This window comes from Haliaeetus albicilla, chromosome 5 (genome assembly GCF_947461875.1).
Source record: "Haliaeetus albicilla chromosome 5, bHalAlb1.1, whole genome shotgun sequence".
NCBI lineage: Eukaryota > Metazoa > Chordata > Aves > Accipitriformes > Accipitridae > Haliaeetus > Haliaeetus albicilla.
In genome coordinates, this window is record NC_091487.1 from 44472355 (window position 1) to 44490242 (window position 17888).

A 17888-nucleotide genomic window follows, 5' to 3' on the forward strand; every position below is an offset into this window, starting at 1 on the left:
TCCCATTGACAATCTGAAGTTAATTATTTTTCCCAGTGAGTTTTAACAGTTTTCACATGTAATATTGTTTCATTTTCAAAGTGACACATTTGCATAGGATTCTTTTTCTGTCCTGAAAGGTACAAGTGTCCCCTTCAACTTTTTCCTAGTTGAAACCTGTTATATGTGTACTTTTGCCCCGCTTACAGACCTACTAGCTGCTCCAGCATTTCTTGAGAAATGTGATGATGCAGAGGGAAGGAGGAGGAATGACCCAACATGAGCTAGGAATAACCTTTGTTTCTCTGAGACAGCTACAAGGTAATACCAAGTTCCTTGGGAAGGTTTGTGAAAATACTCTGGCTGCTATGCCAGAGATGGGATAGGAAGAGCATTAGGTCACAAAATACTGGCTACTCCTTAGGAAAGGATTGGAACAGTGGTGTCTCCTAAGGCGCTTAGTTCTGTGCTGGTGCTGTAGGGTCCTGTGAAATCTCAGTCCAACAATTTTTTGTTTTTTTTTTCTTGGCCATTTAGATCTGCAGCCAACTTTTGATACCCGAGGTAGCATTACCACTGTGTGAGTTGTGCGTTTGGATTTCAGCAGAGACTCTTACGCACTGTTGAGAGCCCAGCTTTCAGAGGCAGATTCACGTTGGGTGCTGGCACTTGTATTGCATGTCAGAACACGTTTAGAAGCCAAAATGCCCAATTATATCCCTGCTTTAGGTACCTCTGAAAGATAGCCCTTCCTATCACATGCATTTGTTCACCATCAGCCTGTTAGGCTCATGCACAAAGGCACAGTCCTTTTGACACACAGCTGTGTGATGCATGAGCACAGTCATGTTAATATATGTATACAAATGTAAGGTCTCTTCTGCTGATGCTGACGTGCTGCAAAGTGCATGCTTGTGATTCACTACAGAACTGAAATGTAACCATATATTTTCCCTTGGCAGAAGGCTGTAGGATTTTGTAATTTACAGGACCAGGACTCTGACCAGTAAATCCTGTTTTGAAAGATCCCAGAGACTTGCGTGAACTTCCTAAAAAGCTACCGTTTCCTCTGAACATCCAGTATTTGGAGGTAAAGGGCTCATTGTGCTATTCTTCTGATTATTCCTGCACTCCACAGTACAGTTTCTTCAGAGGTGTGCTTGCATCTGGTCTGGTTCTTGATCCTTAAACTTCTCAAAGAAAGCAAGGAATATCAGGGGAAGACAGACCTGTTTAGCAGAAGTGTCACAGTAACTGCATCTGGCTCATTTGGTTTCTTTATGTGCTGTGCTGCCCAATGCTATCTCCTTTATTGTCCCCAATGAATGTGGGACAGAAACTAGGCATATTCTGTAGCTTTGTGTCTTTTGATGACAGGTCAGATCAAAGACTTCCAGAAGAGTACATAAGTGCTTCAGCTGGGCTTGGAAGAGGACTCAGCTGAGGGAATGGGACAAGATAAGACTGTTGCTGGTGGAAGTAATTAATGTTTTTGGCACTTAGCGTGAGGTGCAAGAGGCAAGACTGCCACCTCTAGTCTCTGTTAACAGTACTTTCTGTTGCAAGAGCGCTGACCTTGGGACCATTGGTATCTGAGTTGTTCTGTTGTCTCAGAAAAGAAAGGGAGAGGGAAGAAATGGAGTAGGGCGAAGCTGGTAGCAACACATTTCAGAAGAGTTTAGTGTCTTATTTGAGACATGGGTGGCAAGAGCTGGCAGAAAATTGTTTCCCTTAGCCTTTCATCTATACGTGCTTCCTTGCTGGAGTATGTCTGCTCATCAGGTTCCTCTGTTCTAGACGCTGCATTAGAGAGAAGTGATTGCTTCATCTTTTGTCACTTGGCCAGTCCTGGTTTCTAAAACTGACAGAGTTGAGACAGACAGTGGGAGGCAGCACAACAGATTATGTCAAGAAGACAGTGTTCCCTTCTGCAGTTACAGCTTGCATCACCCTTCAACGTTTTTAGTTGAAGTGGTGGTGCAAATCAGAAGATGTGAATGTCTAATAACATGATTATTATTACAAAACTTGACAAGATTTTTAGTCATTTGAAAACAATTCTTATGTATTTCTGTGAAAACTAACTCCCTGGCCTAGTCATACAGCCTCTCACTTGTGTGTCTGTGGGGGGAATGCTAGTTTAGGTTTCTTTACCTAGCACCAGAGTGCTGCTGTTTGTAGTTAGGTCAGTTTTCCACAGCCTGCAACTGTTACTACATCTACAAAACTAAAAAATACTGTGTCTGAGGAGCAGAGAAGACAAGAGGCCTCTCTTATCTGGCCCATTCTGTTTTGGGAAGGCTGGAGGCTGGTGCACGAAGTAGGAACCTGTGGGTTGGTTTTACAGCATGAAGATAGTGGCTCATAGGCCTTACCCCTAGCCGTGTGCTGGGTGTGCACGTGGATTTATACTATCCTCCCTGCTGGTAACTGTAGACTTCTCAGACATTGCCAGGAAGTCTGCAGTCTCTTTAGAAACTCTGCTTTGGGCTCCAGATGTCCTGCTGACAGCAAGTTTCGCTCTTGCGATGTTGTGTCATAGTTATGTGCATGACACAGTTTTGAAATCCCATCAGGCTGTACCCTCCTCTTTTGCCTTCCGGAACACATCGCAGTTGTGGCTGGGATGCAGCAAGACTGGCTGGATCACTGAACTGAAGGCAGTGGGGCCTGAGCACTGTCACTCAGTTCCTCAGCTGGGGGATCGAACTCTTCCTTTGAAAAATCACTGCGGTACTGCTGCTGGTGATTCATTCTGCACAATAATTAATGTTTGAGTGAGTCTTTTGCGTGGTTTAAAGGAATGTGGAGATGCACTGAGGCAGTACACTTAGCTTTCTTGTTTCATGCCCAAACATGTTCAGACACAACTGATATCAACATCAGTGAGGACCTTACATAGGACTAGGAATACAAGTTGGGTTTGGGTTGTTTCGGTGAAGTTCCTATCTCCATCTGATGCTCTGTGCCTCTCCACAAGGTTTTCAGTTGATGCAGGATTTACTGTGGAGAATTCTTAAAAAAAAAAAAAAGTTGATTGTGATAGCCACGTTTTTTCTTTGAGGACTGTGAGTCTCTTTGAATTGGTTGCAAATCACATCAGTTAGGTTGTAGTCTCCCACGACAGGACTTCTTCCCTTCTGTGGTTTTGAGTTTCATATTTGCTGCCACTGCTTTTATCCTAGATAATCTGATTCTCCAGCAATTCAGTGGCTGCGTGCACCAAGGGGGAGGGATTTCTGAATTCCTTACGCGGTCTGAGGCTGTATTTACAAAGGTCAATTAATATGCCCTGTGGTTTTTAACACCTGCATCTATTATCTGCCACAGTGTAATTGGAGATGACAGGAGCTCAGCAGGCTTGACATTATGACTGCTTTTATACCTGATGACTGTTTCAGAACACTGGGAGGGGGGTGGTATTGCTTTCATCTTTGCCTTTGGCATTCTAAGAAAAGTTGCACGGTCTGGTCCAAATATCCGGGAGGGAAGAAGGGACTTGGGACTTGGGACTGCCTCTTCCCAGTCAGCACCACAGTGTGTGAGGCATGCCCCTGCTTACCTGATGCTTTTGTATCTGGGCTGCTGCTTCCCGTCACCTCCTGTCTTTCAGAGAGTGGCAGGCAGGCTTCCAGTCCTGAACTCAGTCACTCAAGTTAAACTGGTACAGGCCTTTAACGTAGTTGCTTTTTTAAATCAGTTAATCCCTTCAGCTTGCATTGGTAAATCACTGAGTTAAGATCAACTGATCAAATGCATGTTCAATCAGATTAGGGGTGTTTACATTAGCAGTTTGCATCAGTTTCACTAAGTCTGTGCAGTCAAACCAGTAAGGCCTTATTCTGTGCAGGTGGGGCTTTTTGGAAAAAAGTGATTGGATTTGCTTTCCAGGTTCAGGTTCTGTAGTGGAGTTAGTGCTGTATAATAGAGTTGCTTTTCAGTATGGTTTCCAGGTTCCAGAAAAGGGTATCCTCAGAAGGTTGGTAGTGAATCTGTTTCCTGAGGGTGGTGTAATGGTCGTTTCCTGTAGGTATGATGCTAGCTTTCAATTTCTTGCTGTAGGTGAGGGGAGGATTTGTCATCCTCATCTTTGATACATCACTGATCTTTGGCACAGCCTTTGGCTACTGATATTAATAGGGAAATTCGGTGTTTTGTAGTCTTTACTAAATAATTGTATCAAAATTGTCTTTTACAATTTTCTATGTGCTTTGCAGTACATGCCACAAAATCCAGGGCAGCTGACAGCAATGAGCTATTTGTTACTGGAAGCTTTAACAAAGGCCACCAGTTGTAAAGTCTGGAATTTCCCTCTTGCACACTTGGAGAGGTCAGGACTGAAGTCCCCTGGTGGTGTTAGCAGTAATGAAGTCTTGTCCTGCTTTTGATAAATATTTTGGCAATGAAAAGACAGTTTTGTGCCTGGGTGTGCTAAGCTTATACCTTTTACCACAGTTTGTTAAAATATTGTGTTTCAAGAGCATAAACATTGATAAAACAAAGTTAATTGTCCCTTTGAATAAATAAGGAAACAAAATCTTGAAGCTTGCTTGTGATGCAGCTTGTAATAGATTTTGGGACTTAATAGCCTCAGTAGTTGAACTCTTGCCTTTTTTGCATCTGTGTTTTTTCCACAGGTACTTCCTTCCTGACTTTTAGTAGCAGAGAGAAACTGAAGACGTTGAAGAAAGACATCTGCGGCCCCTTGCTTGGCAGTAATAATGCTGCAACGATGAGATTATAGTGAGCCCTTCCTGTGTGGCCTCCATGGGTCCCACTCAACTCAGCACACAGGATCATGGGAAGAGGGTGGCAAGTGTATTTGAGATGGAGGAGGAAGGGCTTTCACTCTTCCCTGGCTCAGAGAACCCTCCTGAGCATGCAGGTATGGAAAAATTTTACTAAATCCATGCAAGCTAAAGGCTATCCATTCTTTCAGCTGCAAGCAGAATTGATACTTTGCAAAATTTTAGGGTGAGTTCTGCTGTGCTTGAGGCGCTCAGAGAGAATGTCTAACAATAGAATCAGTTATTGATAGTTGAAGATGACTGGATTATCCAGGTGATAAATGTGTTGAATATTTTGCTTATTTGACCTTCTAGAGGCTAGGTCTGTGGTGGTAAAATGAATTTCTTTTTGTTAGCCTTATCAAAAACTGCTGAACGATAAAGCTATACTTCAGGTGACAATCCAACAAGGGTTAGTGATGTAAAGAAATAATAGGTTCTTGCAGATTCATATAATGGAAAGACAGTCAGAAGTTTCCTCTACACGTTTCTGAGGTTAACTGAGATTAAAAGAGTATCAGGAAATAGAATTGAGATTTTGCAGTTATAATTGCTATGGACACACACAATCCTACACTTTCAAACTGTAAGAAGACATAGTATAACATCTCTGGACAGGTAACAGGAAAAAAAGGAAAGCACAAGTGAGGTGTCTAGCATAGTATCAGAAACTTAATGAAAATATGACAAATAAATGTAGCTGTTGAACAGTGAGGCAATGGGCAATCCCAGATATAAAAAGAAGAGGCGATCTGAGCATTGAACGAGGACTCATCAAGAGAGTAGAAGCAGAGTAGTTGAAAGGTGAAGAGATATTATGCAATAAAAGTCCTTAAAACAGATTTGAGGGCAGGAAAAGAAAACAATTGATAAATGCCTTACAAAAATGCAAGAAAAAAAGCCACAAAAGAAAAATTATTAAATAGGGGATCTACCAAAGAAGGAGGGCCCTAATGAGAGCTAAAGGTGCAGAGATGGCAATCATGCTTGATAAATCTGAAATTATTTCTGTGCTATCTTTGACTACAGAAAATGACAATAAGCTATATAACTAAAATGGTTCGTGTTCAACAATGGAAAATAATTTGCATAGATCAAAGTATAAGCCTATCTGTCTCAATTAAATGGTAATAGGAATGGTAATCAGTCGTTTATGTAATGTTTTAAAGACAGGTAAGAAATCCACAGGACAGACAAATCCATCTTGTGGAAGTCATTGGATTACTCTGCTGTCCCTCAGAAACCTATGAACATCATTTGAGGCTTCCGCAAATTTGTTATACCAGTTAATATATATGCAATGGCAGACGAAGTAATTTGAAATGACTAGGCATTGTGTAATTTCCTCTTGGTAATAGATTGTGTGAAGAGAAATATAGTAGAACAGGAGAGGGGAATATCAGAGACTTAACCTTTCTGATGACATTTTCCTGCTGTCAAATCTGCAAGGAGAAGTGCAGGCCAAAATGAGTGACCTCCAGACCCTGGGATTGAAAATCAACACCAAGATACTTAAGACTGTGAAAACCAATATGTAGTGAAGAACACTAATAATAATTTCTGAGACTGACCTAAAACTGTTTACCATTTCAGGAACTCGAGCAGAATAGTAAGCGTAACTGAGAGTAAAGATAGAGGTATTAGAACTGTATGTATGAAAATGAGACCTGCCATTGTAACCCTGATGCTGATCAGAAAATGCAGAAGCCTTGCTCTGCAAACCAATCCCTATGAATTAACTCCAGTGTAACTGCTTTCCAGGCATACCTAAACATAATCTGGAGATTTATCAAGACGTGGTGTTTGTAATTTTTGTGAACAGCTGCCATAGAAGAATCTATAATTTCTGACATACAGAAAAATACTTGCACTATGAGCTGTGCAGAAGGACATGTCAGATGTCAGCATGGCTAGAATTAAGTGGAATGAAAAGAGAGATGGCTAATAGGGATGGGATACACAAATAACATCGGCAAGCATTGGCTGGAAGGCTTAATGTGAGACACGCTGGAGTAGACCAAAGATGGTTTTGGAATGCACACCTAGTGACAAGACGTAGGAAGAACTGGGAGCTGCTGCACAAGACCATGTGAAATTTGAGGCAGTAGTGAAGGCCCTGTGTTTCAGGTGGAATAACAAGGTTTAGTAAATGAACCAACTGTCATTATGAGAGTGCTTCAGGTTAGGGAGTGGGGAGCACTCTTGAAGAAGAAATGATGTGGGTTCCAAAGGTTCATAGAGCTTGTGCAGTGTGCTGCGTGCCTGCTCATTGCCCCTGACTCCACGAAGTTGCTGTCTTCTGTCTTGACAGTTACCCCAAGTGTTCCAGTTACAGGGATTGCCTCCTCAGTCTGCTTTTTGTAGGGTCACGGTTTCAGCACTGGTTTTCTGTCACTATTTGACTGCTGAACCATTTTTCCTTATCCTTGTGCATAAGCATGGCAGAAAATAGAAGTAAGAGAACTGGAGGTGAATTCTGAAGAAAATTACTTTCTGCACAGTCTTGGATTTCAGCTCAACTTTTCTGTAGCTTTCTCACATTGTTAACTGTCATTCCTGCTGATGCAAAGTGCAGAAAACACCTGGCCTGAGCGCGTTTTAGCTCTTTCACCCTATTTTTGGAGGGGAACAAGCATGAAGCTATATCTGCTTATATAGTTGAGGTGAAACTGTTTGGATTATGTCAATAGTTGGTTTGTTGCAGAAGATACGCTTGACCAGAAGGGGAGCCTGTGGAATGGGAGACTTGATCTTTTAATTCGTGTGTTTGGGAGATAGTGGGTTTGAGTGAGGACATCGGTTATTGTAAGGAATGGGGCAATCAGCTGCAAACACCATGCTTCCCTCATGTGTGTGGCCTTTTTTCCCCCCCCCTCCCCCTCCCCTTTTCCTCGGTACTGTTCGTTTCGGTAGAAAATCCCCCCCTGAAGCGGAAGAAGGGCCCAGCCCCTAAGATGCTGGGAAATGAAGTGTGCAGCGTCTGTGGGGACAAGGCCTCCGGCTTCCACTACAACGTGCTGAGCTGTGAAGGCTGCAAGGGCTTCTTCCGTCGCAGCGTCATCAAGGGTGCACAGTACGTCTGCAAGAATGGCGGCAAGTGTGAGATGGACATGTACATGCGTCGCAAGTGTCAGGAGTGCCGGCTGCGCAAGTGCCAGGAGGCAGGCATGCGGGAGCAGTGTGAGTGCAGGAAATGGTGCTGGCGGGAACACTGTGGTTTTGGGACAGGAGGTGTGTGGGGGTGGGCTGTGGGCCGATGCATGTAAAGAAGGGTGCAGTGTGAGTGCTTGGGAGTCACAAGTGAGCCATGCAGGCTGCATGCTGGAATGTGTGTGGGAAGTCGCCGAGAGCTTAGCAGGTATCATGTGGAGAGGTGAGGCTGTTAGTGGAACAACACTGGTGTGCTGAGCCCCAGCCCTGCTGTATTCCTTGTAAGAACTCGTGGAATATGACATCAGAGGCAAGACTCGCAATGAAGATTTATGCATTCTTCAGTATGCTGTCAACTGTATCGGTAAACTCATGATCAGGACTGCAAGGTTGGTCACCGTGCTCCTTGAACAACAGGCACTTTCCTTTGCCTTGTACTGTGAGCTTGTGACAGAGGTCAAGGGCAGCACCACAGTACTGCAGCTGTGTTTGTACAGACCCGATCTCGTTGTTCCCTTTAGTAAGCTCTGCTATTTTTCTCACACGAGCCATAAGACTGCTGTTTCTGAATATTCAACAATGTTCCTGCTCACGTATCAGGAACAGCCCTCCTCGGCCAAGGCATCCGGGTTTCACCCCTTTGCTGGCCAAGACTGACCGAATGGATGCTCAGTTAATGTTAAATCTGTTTGAAGTCTACTTTTCTGATATCCAGCACCCAGAACAGTGAGAAACAGAGGGTATTTCAGAAACATAAAAATACTTCTGCAAAAAGTAAGTAGCACTGAGCTGCACCAAGGAAACTCGCTGTTCAGTTTTTTCAACATGAAACATGGCACACCTAACATGTAGTCAGTATCTTTGTCACACTGGTTTGTATCAGTACTATGCGTGCTGTCTTTGCCCCATTTCTCCCTGCTCCTGGGAGCTGCACAACAGATGTATTTGAAAAGCTACGTAGCAAGGCTACCTGTCCACCTTGCTAATCTTATGTTGCAGGTAGATACTAGAGAGCCTCAATGTGCTTCTGTGTTTACTCATTGTCTTATGTTGAAGACAGCTCAGGAAAACTAGGCCAAAAGGAATCTTTGGGTTGTTATTAACAAGTGCTTGGCATTTGTTGTCAACACTGTAATCCCCACTGTAAATTCACCCTGTTAATCTTGACAGAAACTAAGGGCTTTTTCCTCCAGCTGTTTCACTTAGAAGGCCATTCCAGAACTTCCCTTTACTAATTGTTGGAAACATTCTTCTAATTCCCAGACTGAAGTTACTCGTGGCCAGTTTATTGTTCTTAAGCCAGTGTGAACCATGAGGTTAAATAGTTCCTTCATGGCAAACCAAGTGACTTAGATTGCTTTGAATTTAGCATGGTGTAGAAGCTTTCACATAGGCAGTTTTCAAGATTCAGTAATATCTGGTAACTTGTGACTTGGCTGTAAATTCTTTGTGCATCTGAGTCCCAAGATGAGGGACCGTAATCACTTGGATCAATTTCTTCCCTTCTTAAACTAACACTGTGACTAGCATTCTCTAATCTTACAGATCCCCCTTAATTTGGTAATTGTATTGAACATCTTTGCTGTTAGAATTGTAATTTTTGTGAGTGTACCTGTGCATGCATCCTCCCTGTTAGAAGTCAGGGATAAAGGTTACTCTCAGCTTGAATGTGCTGTGGGACTGTCCATTTCAGAATGTGCTCTCACAGTAGTTCTCCATTTCTTGTCTTCATGTTTAACATGATTATTTTGAGAAGTGCAAGTATATACTTGTTCAGTTTTGGAGCCTGTCTTCCTGTGTAGCAGCTATGTTTCCTTGTTACCTGAGCATAAAAAGTAGCCAAAAAATCTTTTAGCACTTTAAAAATCTTGTTTGCAAAGTCAAGCTTTATGTTTTTTGGTTTTGTTCCCGAAGATATTTTTTTTTTCCCAGTCGTTCCTTTTTCTGCTTTTTGTTTGTTCATCACTAACTCGCAGGATGATTCTCTTGAAGATAATCCTTGAATCCAGGCATGTCTGGTAGTTTCCTTTTTTGGGATGCAGCTTGCAGATAGTTTTTGCAGCTTTGACTTAAAGAAACATCAAACCTCCTCTGCGTTCAGATCAGTGAATTCTTCAGTTAGCTTAGTTACAGGCTGTTAACAGTTTTTTGTATTTAAATTAGCTAATGAGCAGTAGGTCCAATAAGATTTTTCACAACACATGCCTCTGAGTTGTTTTATTGCTTAAAATGTTACATCTAAATGGCATATTCTTTGACTTCATGACTGAAGAAGATTTCTAACCCTACTCCTGAAGGACTTGCGGTCCTCAGTACGTTTTATGCAAAGCTATTCTTTCATTATTCGTCTTGCGGTATGTTACTATTCTACAGTCTGCTGCAGATGGGCTGTGTAGAGAGTTTTCCTTTCACTCTTGAACTTCATCCAGTACTGACTCTGGCCTCTTAAGAGGAAGATGAAATGACACAAGCTGTTAATTTAGCAATATTGGAAAAAGACACAACAGCAGAATAATGTAAAATGTGATGGACCCACCATGGCATGTGAAGAGAGCACCTGCTGGAATCTGTTATAACATGATATTTTGGGAAATTGCTCAGTGGGGAAAGTTGCTGTTGTCTTTCTGAGATCTGCAGGGCATCATGAAGGGAGCTTCTGTCCTTTGTGAACACTTAGCATGACAGTAAGATTAAGAGAAAGGCAATGGAACAACTTAAAGTGGGGAAAAGAGGGAGAAACAAATAAGAAGTATCACTGTCTGCTGTCTGTGTTGTGTATGCTCTGATATACAAGATACAGGTAGCTGTGATCTCTGCCTCTCCATCCACAGCATGTTACCCTGTGTTTAGCGTGGTTTCCAGCGCGCTCCTATGTCATGTTTGATCTCTGGCTATTCCTGCTTTAGATGTTCTGTCTGAAGAACAGATCCGACTGAAGAAACTGAAGAAGCAAGAAGATGATCAGGCTCGGACAGTTGTGGTGCATCCGAACCCTCCGAATCCTCCAAGCCCTTCCCACAAACTGACACCTGAACAGTTGAGCATGATAAAAAAGCTTGTGGCCGCTCAACAGCAGTGCAACCAGCGCTCATTCACAGACAGGCTCAAAGTGACGGTAAAAACTCTACCAGCGTATGCAAAATGAGAAAAAACGAAGTTTGGGGAGTCGAGGTTGTGGGTAAATTATTTGGGAGAACAGAGATACTTTAGGCATTGCATCTGTGGGCTAAAGTTCTGTAAAGAATAGCAAAGGATGATATTCCAATGTGTCTCATTTTCTTTCTCTGTTCACTTCATCTTCTCATCTTTCTGCCCTGGCTCCATCTTTCACATATATATGCTGTCTTTTCCCGTTCCCACAGCCGTGGCCCCAAGTTCCTGACCCTAATAACCGTGAAGCAAGGCAGCAGCGTTTTGCTCACTTTACAGAACTTGCAATTATCTCTGTGCAAGAGATTGTGGACTTTGCCAAGCAACTACCTGGCTTCCTGGAGCTCACCAGGGAAGATCAGATCGCTTTATTGAAGACATCTACCATAGAGGTGAGAATTTGGCTCCACCACAATTCATAGTAGCAGAGATGAAAGAATTTGGAGGACCCACCTGGAGAACTGGTTCCATCCCTTTTTTTGGGGATGGCAGGCTGAAGGACCTCAGCTATGGGACCATTACCGCAGTGCTAGGCTATGCTGGCAAAGGGCCATGGAGGAGAATGAGGCAAGAGCCTTGGTAGTGGTAAGCAGGTATTTCGCCCTTTCCAGAAGCAGATACCATAAAGGATGCAACAGAATTTACTTTGGAATTTTTAATCACTCTGTGAGAAACTGCTTGGAGGGATTTTGTTTGTTTTTTGTTTTTTTCAGAGATGCTCTAACACTCAGCAAATTATCAATGTTGTAACATTCTTTCCTGTTTTCAAATCAAGTATATCTATTTCTGTTTTCAGGTGATGTTGTTGGAGACATCTCGGCGCTACAATCCAGAGATTGAGAGCATCACCTTTCTTAAGGACCTGAGCTATAATCGGGATGACTTCGCCAAAGCAGGTGGTGCATTAGACAGGTGTTTCTTCCTTCCCTGTCTTGTGTTCTTTCATTTTTTCCATTTTAATGTGGGCTGCTGGAAATAGTATGTGGGGCCTTAAACGTGAAGTCAGGTGAGAGGTTTCGAACACGACCAGACCAATAGCCCTATTAACCTTTTTTGCTTTTAACATGTGATGCTAGCTCAGTTAATGTCTTTTTTTAGGTGTGAACTTGCTTTGGAAAATTTGGACTCTTACAGCATGAGAATCTTGCTGTAAGAGTGCACTTAGGGCAAGCAGCTGGTGTGAACTTCCTTGCTGGTAGAGGTCTGACGTGGACTTGTGGTCTTAGAGGCGTATCAGATCACAAAAAATCAAACCCTAGTCTTCTCTCCTTTGCAAGTATATCACTTGCTAATCTGGATGTGTGCTTTGAGTGATGACATTAGTGCGATTACATTTCAGTTGATGTGAAGTCTATACTGTGCACTGAAGATCCCTGCAGTGTGCTTTAGACATTTCATCAGCTCAATATACGATGATGGTGTGTGGTGATGTGATTTCTGAAGTCTATTTTTCCAGGAGCAATTTCAGATGAAGTAACAGGAAGTGTGTATGTTCAGCATTTCTGAAAACGAAACTTTGGCTGTCCTTTGTGTGATTTTTTTTTTTTTTTTTTTTTGTTTGGTTTTGTTTTGTTTAATTATTTGGATAGCTATTTAACCATTTATACTTGAGATGGCTTTTATGGCAACTTTCCTCTCTGATGCTCTTCCTGGTAGCCTTTTCTTCAAATTATTAGGAAGGCAAAAACCAGGCAGCCAGAAAGATTCCTTCCATCTCGTTCATCCTTCTCTGATGCAGTTGTACTGCAGGAAATTAGAAACTTGGGTGCTGTTTTGGGGGAAAAGCCTAAAGTTTTCAGCATGATCATATAGCACATAGCACAAAGAGACTTGATTTGACAGTGGCCTCTATATGTTATGACAATAAATATCAATGCATTTCTGGCTGACTGCATTTATCAAAGGTGATTGGAAGCCTAAGTCAGGCTCTGCCTCAGCTCTCCCAGCTTTTTGAGCTGAAGGAAGTGGCATACTTCAGACTTCTTGGAACTATGTATTTTCAGCTCAGATGAACTTCAGATGAATCTGGAGCATGGGATTAAAGCTTTCTTCGAAAGGAAGAGGCCTGCTGGGTTTGAAGGAGGTGGTGGTGTGAGAGTGGAAAGTGTAATGTTGTACTTGTGGGCTTCTGACTTTTTGACAGACTTACCTGATAGTGGATGTTGTGTTCCTTTAGCTGTTTCCTAGTAATGTGCTGTGGGGCGTTTAAGGCTCTAAGAAAACCCAGAAATAGCATCATTTTACAGTTAGAGCCTGACTGCTCAGCCACTGTTGTTGGTGCTTACCAGTAGTGGTGGGACGTAAAGGGAGGTTTCAGCCATACTTGGAACATAATGGGGTTTTTCCCTGCCTGCCTGTCCTCCCCGCTCCCTGGAGTACCGCAGTGGGTTTCTGGCAGCTTATTCTGTGAGAGGGAGGGAGAGAGAGAGAGATGGGAGATAATTGTCGTTGCCTCACCTTGTTCTCTGCTGTTTGTTGCAGGTTTGCAGTTTGAGTTCATTAACCCCATCTTTGAGTTCTCAAAGGGAATGAATGAGCTACAGCTCAATGATGCTGAATATGCACTTTTAATCGCCATCAACATTTTCTCTGCAGGTAAAAAGCCAGGGAGATCTGAAGAGCTGCAGCAGTGAGTCAGAGGGCAAAGAAAGTAGAATTAAGGAAGGTCACAAGCTGAAGAGGAGTAATAGAGGGAGTTATACGGTCTAGTGGTAAAGGGACTGTATTACTACTTCTGCTTAGGGTATTTATTATATTTTGAATTTTCTAGTGCCACCTCCAAAGAAAATCAGATTCCCCACTGCTGGAAAAATGTACAGGAAAATCAGCCAATATTTATCTTCCTCATTTAGAAATTGCTATTTTACTGTCCCCTCGATGTACTTGGCACGTCTCTGGTGTGATGGCAGTCACGCAGCATGAGTGACATCTTGTGGTCAAGTAGAGATACTCTGGGTGTGAGACCAGTATGGCTCTGGGCCAGGTCAGGGCTTTGCAAAGAAGCTACGTCTACTCTTCACTTCTGTTTTGTCCTTCTGACCTGAAAAATGATTTTTTTTTTTTTTTCCCCTTTTTATCTGTTTTCTAACTGGCTCAGCTGCCGGAGAGACTTTCCCATTCCCTTCTGAATGGGCAGCTTCCCATCTCTACTGGGACAGGAATGTGAGATGAAATGCATATAGTGCTGTTTGGTCTCTCTAACCTTCCATCCCTAGAGGAGTCAGATCAGACTCCCCGTGTGCAGTAGACATCACTGGGAAAGAACAGATACAGAAAACTGACATAGCTGTTGCAGTCATGAATGACTCTCCCAGCTGTGTTGGGTGAATGCTAGATGAGGTTTTGGGGAGAGACTGTACTGAGGGACTGGGGTTAGGCAGGTATGTCAAGTCCAGTGAAGCTGCTTGTGGCAATCTGCTTACTTCTGACCTGCTTTTTGGCAGACCGACCGAATGTGCAGGACCAGTCCCTGGTGGAGAGGCTGCAGCACACCTATGTGGAAGCCCTTCATTCTTACATTTGCATCAACAGACCAAATGTAAGTGCCTGACCAGAACATCTCCAACAATGATGCAAACTGATTTTGTGTTTATGCAGGCACATTTCCTGCAGTACTGTCTGTAACAGGTCTCTTGCTGCCTGTACTGTCATGGTCTTCCCTTCTGCGGCTGTTTGGTAGCAGCTGTAAATGAAGGATTTGTGAACTGTTGCAGCCTGCTGTCTTGTATCATGTTACATAGTTTAGCCAGCAGGGAAAGTCTGGAGTTTTGGGACATGGTGTAGTATTTGTATTCCTCCACACTGCCGCCTCCTGGAGAATGCCAGGTTTAGAGGAAGTCAGGGTACATTGCATCATCTGGTGTGGTAATTTTTTTGAACAAAGTTTTAGTGTGAATTTACTAACAGCTGTCTATTTGTCTGACTTTACAGGACCGCCTGATGTTTCCACGGATGTTAATGAAGCTGGTCAGTCTTCGGACACTAAGTAGTGTCCACTCTGAACAGGTGTTTGCCCTTCGGCTGCAGGACAAGAAACTCCCTCCCCTGCTCTCAGAAATCTGGGATGTGCATGAGTGACCGCATGCTCCCAGGGCACTGGTATGCCGACATAATGCCATCTCCCAGCCTTTGCTAACGAGAAGCCAGCCTCCCCTCTCCAAAGCACTGAACTCTGGGCTAGGCAGTGCAGGCAGTGATGAGCCTGGGGTTTCAAAGTTGTCATGAGACTATGCAGGAGGCAGCTGGGGTACATCAGATGAGGGGGTTGGTTTTGATGCAGTGCCCATACCCCAAAGGAATAACATGAAACATCTGAAAATGGTAGAAATGAAGACCTTCCTCCCTCACCCACCCCCCCTCTTTCTTCAGTGTCTTTCTCTTCTCTAAGCATGTCCTGAGGGCTTGCCCGTTGATCCTCTCCTCTCTTGTTGATTATGAAAATGAATTTGCAGGAACTTGCCAAACCCTCTCTATTTGAGAGTAACCCAGCTCAAAAGGCTTCTGCAGGGTCCCCAGTGTACCTGGATCTGAGGAGCTCAGGGAAGTCAATGTGGATGTTCTAGGGGTTTCACTGGGTTTCCTATAAATAAAATCTCTTGTGTGTGCTGCCCTTTACAACAATTCCAAGAGAAGTAGCTGTTATTTCTTAATTATGAGACTTCATCTCTAGAGCTGCCCTTGCATTCTGGTCCTCCTTTGGAAAAAGGATTCCTCTAATGTGTAGTGCCCTTTGTCTAACAGGATGGCCCTCTGTGTAGGGAACATCTGTACATCAGAAAGATGTCAGGCGTAAAGTAGTGGATTTTTTTAATGTAATACATTGCAGTTTTATCTCATGGTGGTTCTCAAGCCAGTTCACTTTACCTTTGATTTGCTAACAGCTGGAAAACTTTAGCTCAAAACAAATCAGGGCATAGATTTTATCTTTAGGGGTGGAATAGAAGAAAGATAGGTGGGAAGGACTGGTACCTAGGCAAGGTAGGTGTGGTGGAAGGATCTCAAAAACTTCCAAGAATTTGGAGCATGTGCTATGTGTTCCAAGGTGGGTGTGAAGATGTATCGGCCAAGGAGAGAGGACACACTGCATTTAGTGAAATATGTGGGCATTGCGTAAGCTATGGGCTGCACAACTCTCAGATCATGGGCTGCAGGAATATTGGGTGTAACCAGATCCACTTGCGTCTTCTTCCTTTTGCCAAAGTCTTTCCAAGGTACTTGCTCAAGGTTTTAGTGATGGTCATGGGATATGGAGGTCCCTCCTGTATGAGGAGTGCCAACTGCTTTAGAAGGACACTTGGGTCTTGTATCCTTTCTTCACTTTGGGCACTGTGAGATCCACACTGGATTTATGCCCCAAGTTCTTAAGTATCCACATCCATCAGTATTCTAGGATTTACAGCAATACTTTGTCTGACAGAAGAGAAGTATACTGTTGTAAAACATGTTCTTCATTTTCAAAGAAACAACATCTTATGGCTGATCTCAGAGATGTAACCTTAAGTAACTTGGTAGCTTGGTCTCATGAGTCTTCTCTGTCATAGGGGTCTATGTTTGCTTGCCCGGTGAGCATCCCAAGAGCCTAGGTTCACATGGCTCGTTTTTTTGTTTGTTTGTTTGGTTTTTGTTTTTTTTGGCTGTGTATCTGAGCGCTATGCCCGTGGTGAGGGTATTGTGTCCATTTTGCACTTGAGGTTGGTCCCCTGCCACTGGCCTTCACTCTGCACCTTTGTAAAGCACTTGTAACAATCTGTAAAATAATCTGTTGTTTTTTATAACTCATTGCAATTGCAAAAATTCTTGTTTAAATCTGTATTTTTAACTAATCTGTTTGAGAAATGTTAATGTTTATATAAAAGAATAAAGCCTAATACAGGATTTTGACATTCTCTGATGTGCTGTCATTAGACTGGAGGAGGGTGGAGTAAGTTCTTGTTATATCAAGCTCAAAGCTGATATGAAAGTGAGTATATAGGTTGGGGAGAAGCAAGAAATGGTGAAAAAGAAATAGTGCAACCCCAGGCAGTTCCTTTGGGCCTCTACTATGAGATTTTAGCTTGCTACGCACCTTGCTGTGTGCCAGAGCTGGCAAATAGGTGAAGTGGATTAAAGGCATGTCATGAAGACCATGAATTATCCATACATATGTCACCTTGATTTGTACAGCTACGTTCAGAATTTAAGCCTTTTATTCCATGTGCTCTACTCCATTTTCTGCATATCGTGGTTCACCAAAATTGAAATAGGAGTCCAGTGTGCCCCTGGCTGCTGAGTGGATTTCAGCAGGATCCTAGCTGTTACCTGGTATGAATACATCAGAAATGATCAGCACAGGAAAAGCAGCAGGAATAGCTGTCCACGCACATGACCTCAAAGGCGACATTAGAACCGGGGAAGCGGAGAGCTGTCCAGCATTAGCAGCTTCCTAAGCACTTGACAGTCCCCTGCCACAATGGGAAAGGAAAGCAATTGTCAATTCAGCAAGGCTCCACACCACAGGCTGTTCTGCTGAAGCCTCTGCATTAACTTAGAGTATAAAATTTAAATTGGAAACTACTAGATCAGAGGAAGAGGGAATAGGAATAGGCTTAGGAGACTGGAGCGGGGTATGCGGTGGGGAGTAACGAGCAGAGCTCAAGCCAGCCCTGCGTGGATTAAAAGGATGGCTGGGCCATACTGTTAAGGATTTTCTAAAGAATGAGGCTGTCAACAGGCAGAATAGGCAGTGGCAATGAAGCTGCAGCTTCATTTTTAGCTTCATTTTGAGCTGCATCTCATTTTTACTAATTTGAAGAGAAAACCTGCATGTAAATTTGAGGGATTTTC

The 17888-nt window shown here is 43.1% G+C and overlaps 1 protein-coding gene across 5 annotated transcripts in view; it reads left to right on the plus strand.

Annotated features, from left to right (window-relative positions):
* NR1H3 (nuclear receptor subfamily 1 group H member 3) overlaps positions 1 to 16940 on the plus strand; it is a 29983-nt gene extending 13043 nt beyond the window's left edge. For 4 of the 5 annotated variants that reach the window (XM_069784561.1, XM_069784563.1, XM_069784562.1 and 1 more), the window contains exons 2-9: positions 4617 to 4864; positions 7680 to 7946; positions 10823 to 11031; positions 11279 to 11458; positions 11863 to 11962; positions 13548 to 13661; positions 14510 to 14604; positions 14997 to 16940. In XM_069784561.1, the coding sequence (XP_069640662.1) occupies positions 4747 to 4864; positions 7680 to 7946; positions 10823 to 11031; positions 11279 to 11458; positions 11863 to 11962; positions 13548 to 13661; positions 14510 to 14604; positions 14997 to 15143 (1230 nt within the window). In that variant the 5' untranslated portion in view covers positions 4617 to 4746 and the 3' untranslated portion in view covers positions 15144 to 16940. Of the gene's footprint in view, positions 1 to 1047; positions 1070 to 4616; positions 4865 to 7679; positions 7947 to 10822; positions 11032 to 11278; positions 11459 to 11862; positions 11963 to 13547; positions 13662 to 14509; positions 14605 to 14996 lie in introns of those variants that run through there. The other variant, XM_069784565.1, reaches the window with a different exon arrangement.
* Positions 16941 to 17888: the final 948 nt, after the last annotated feature.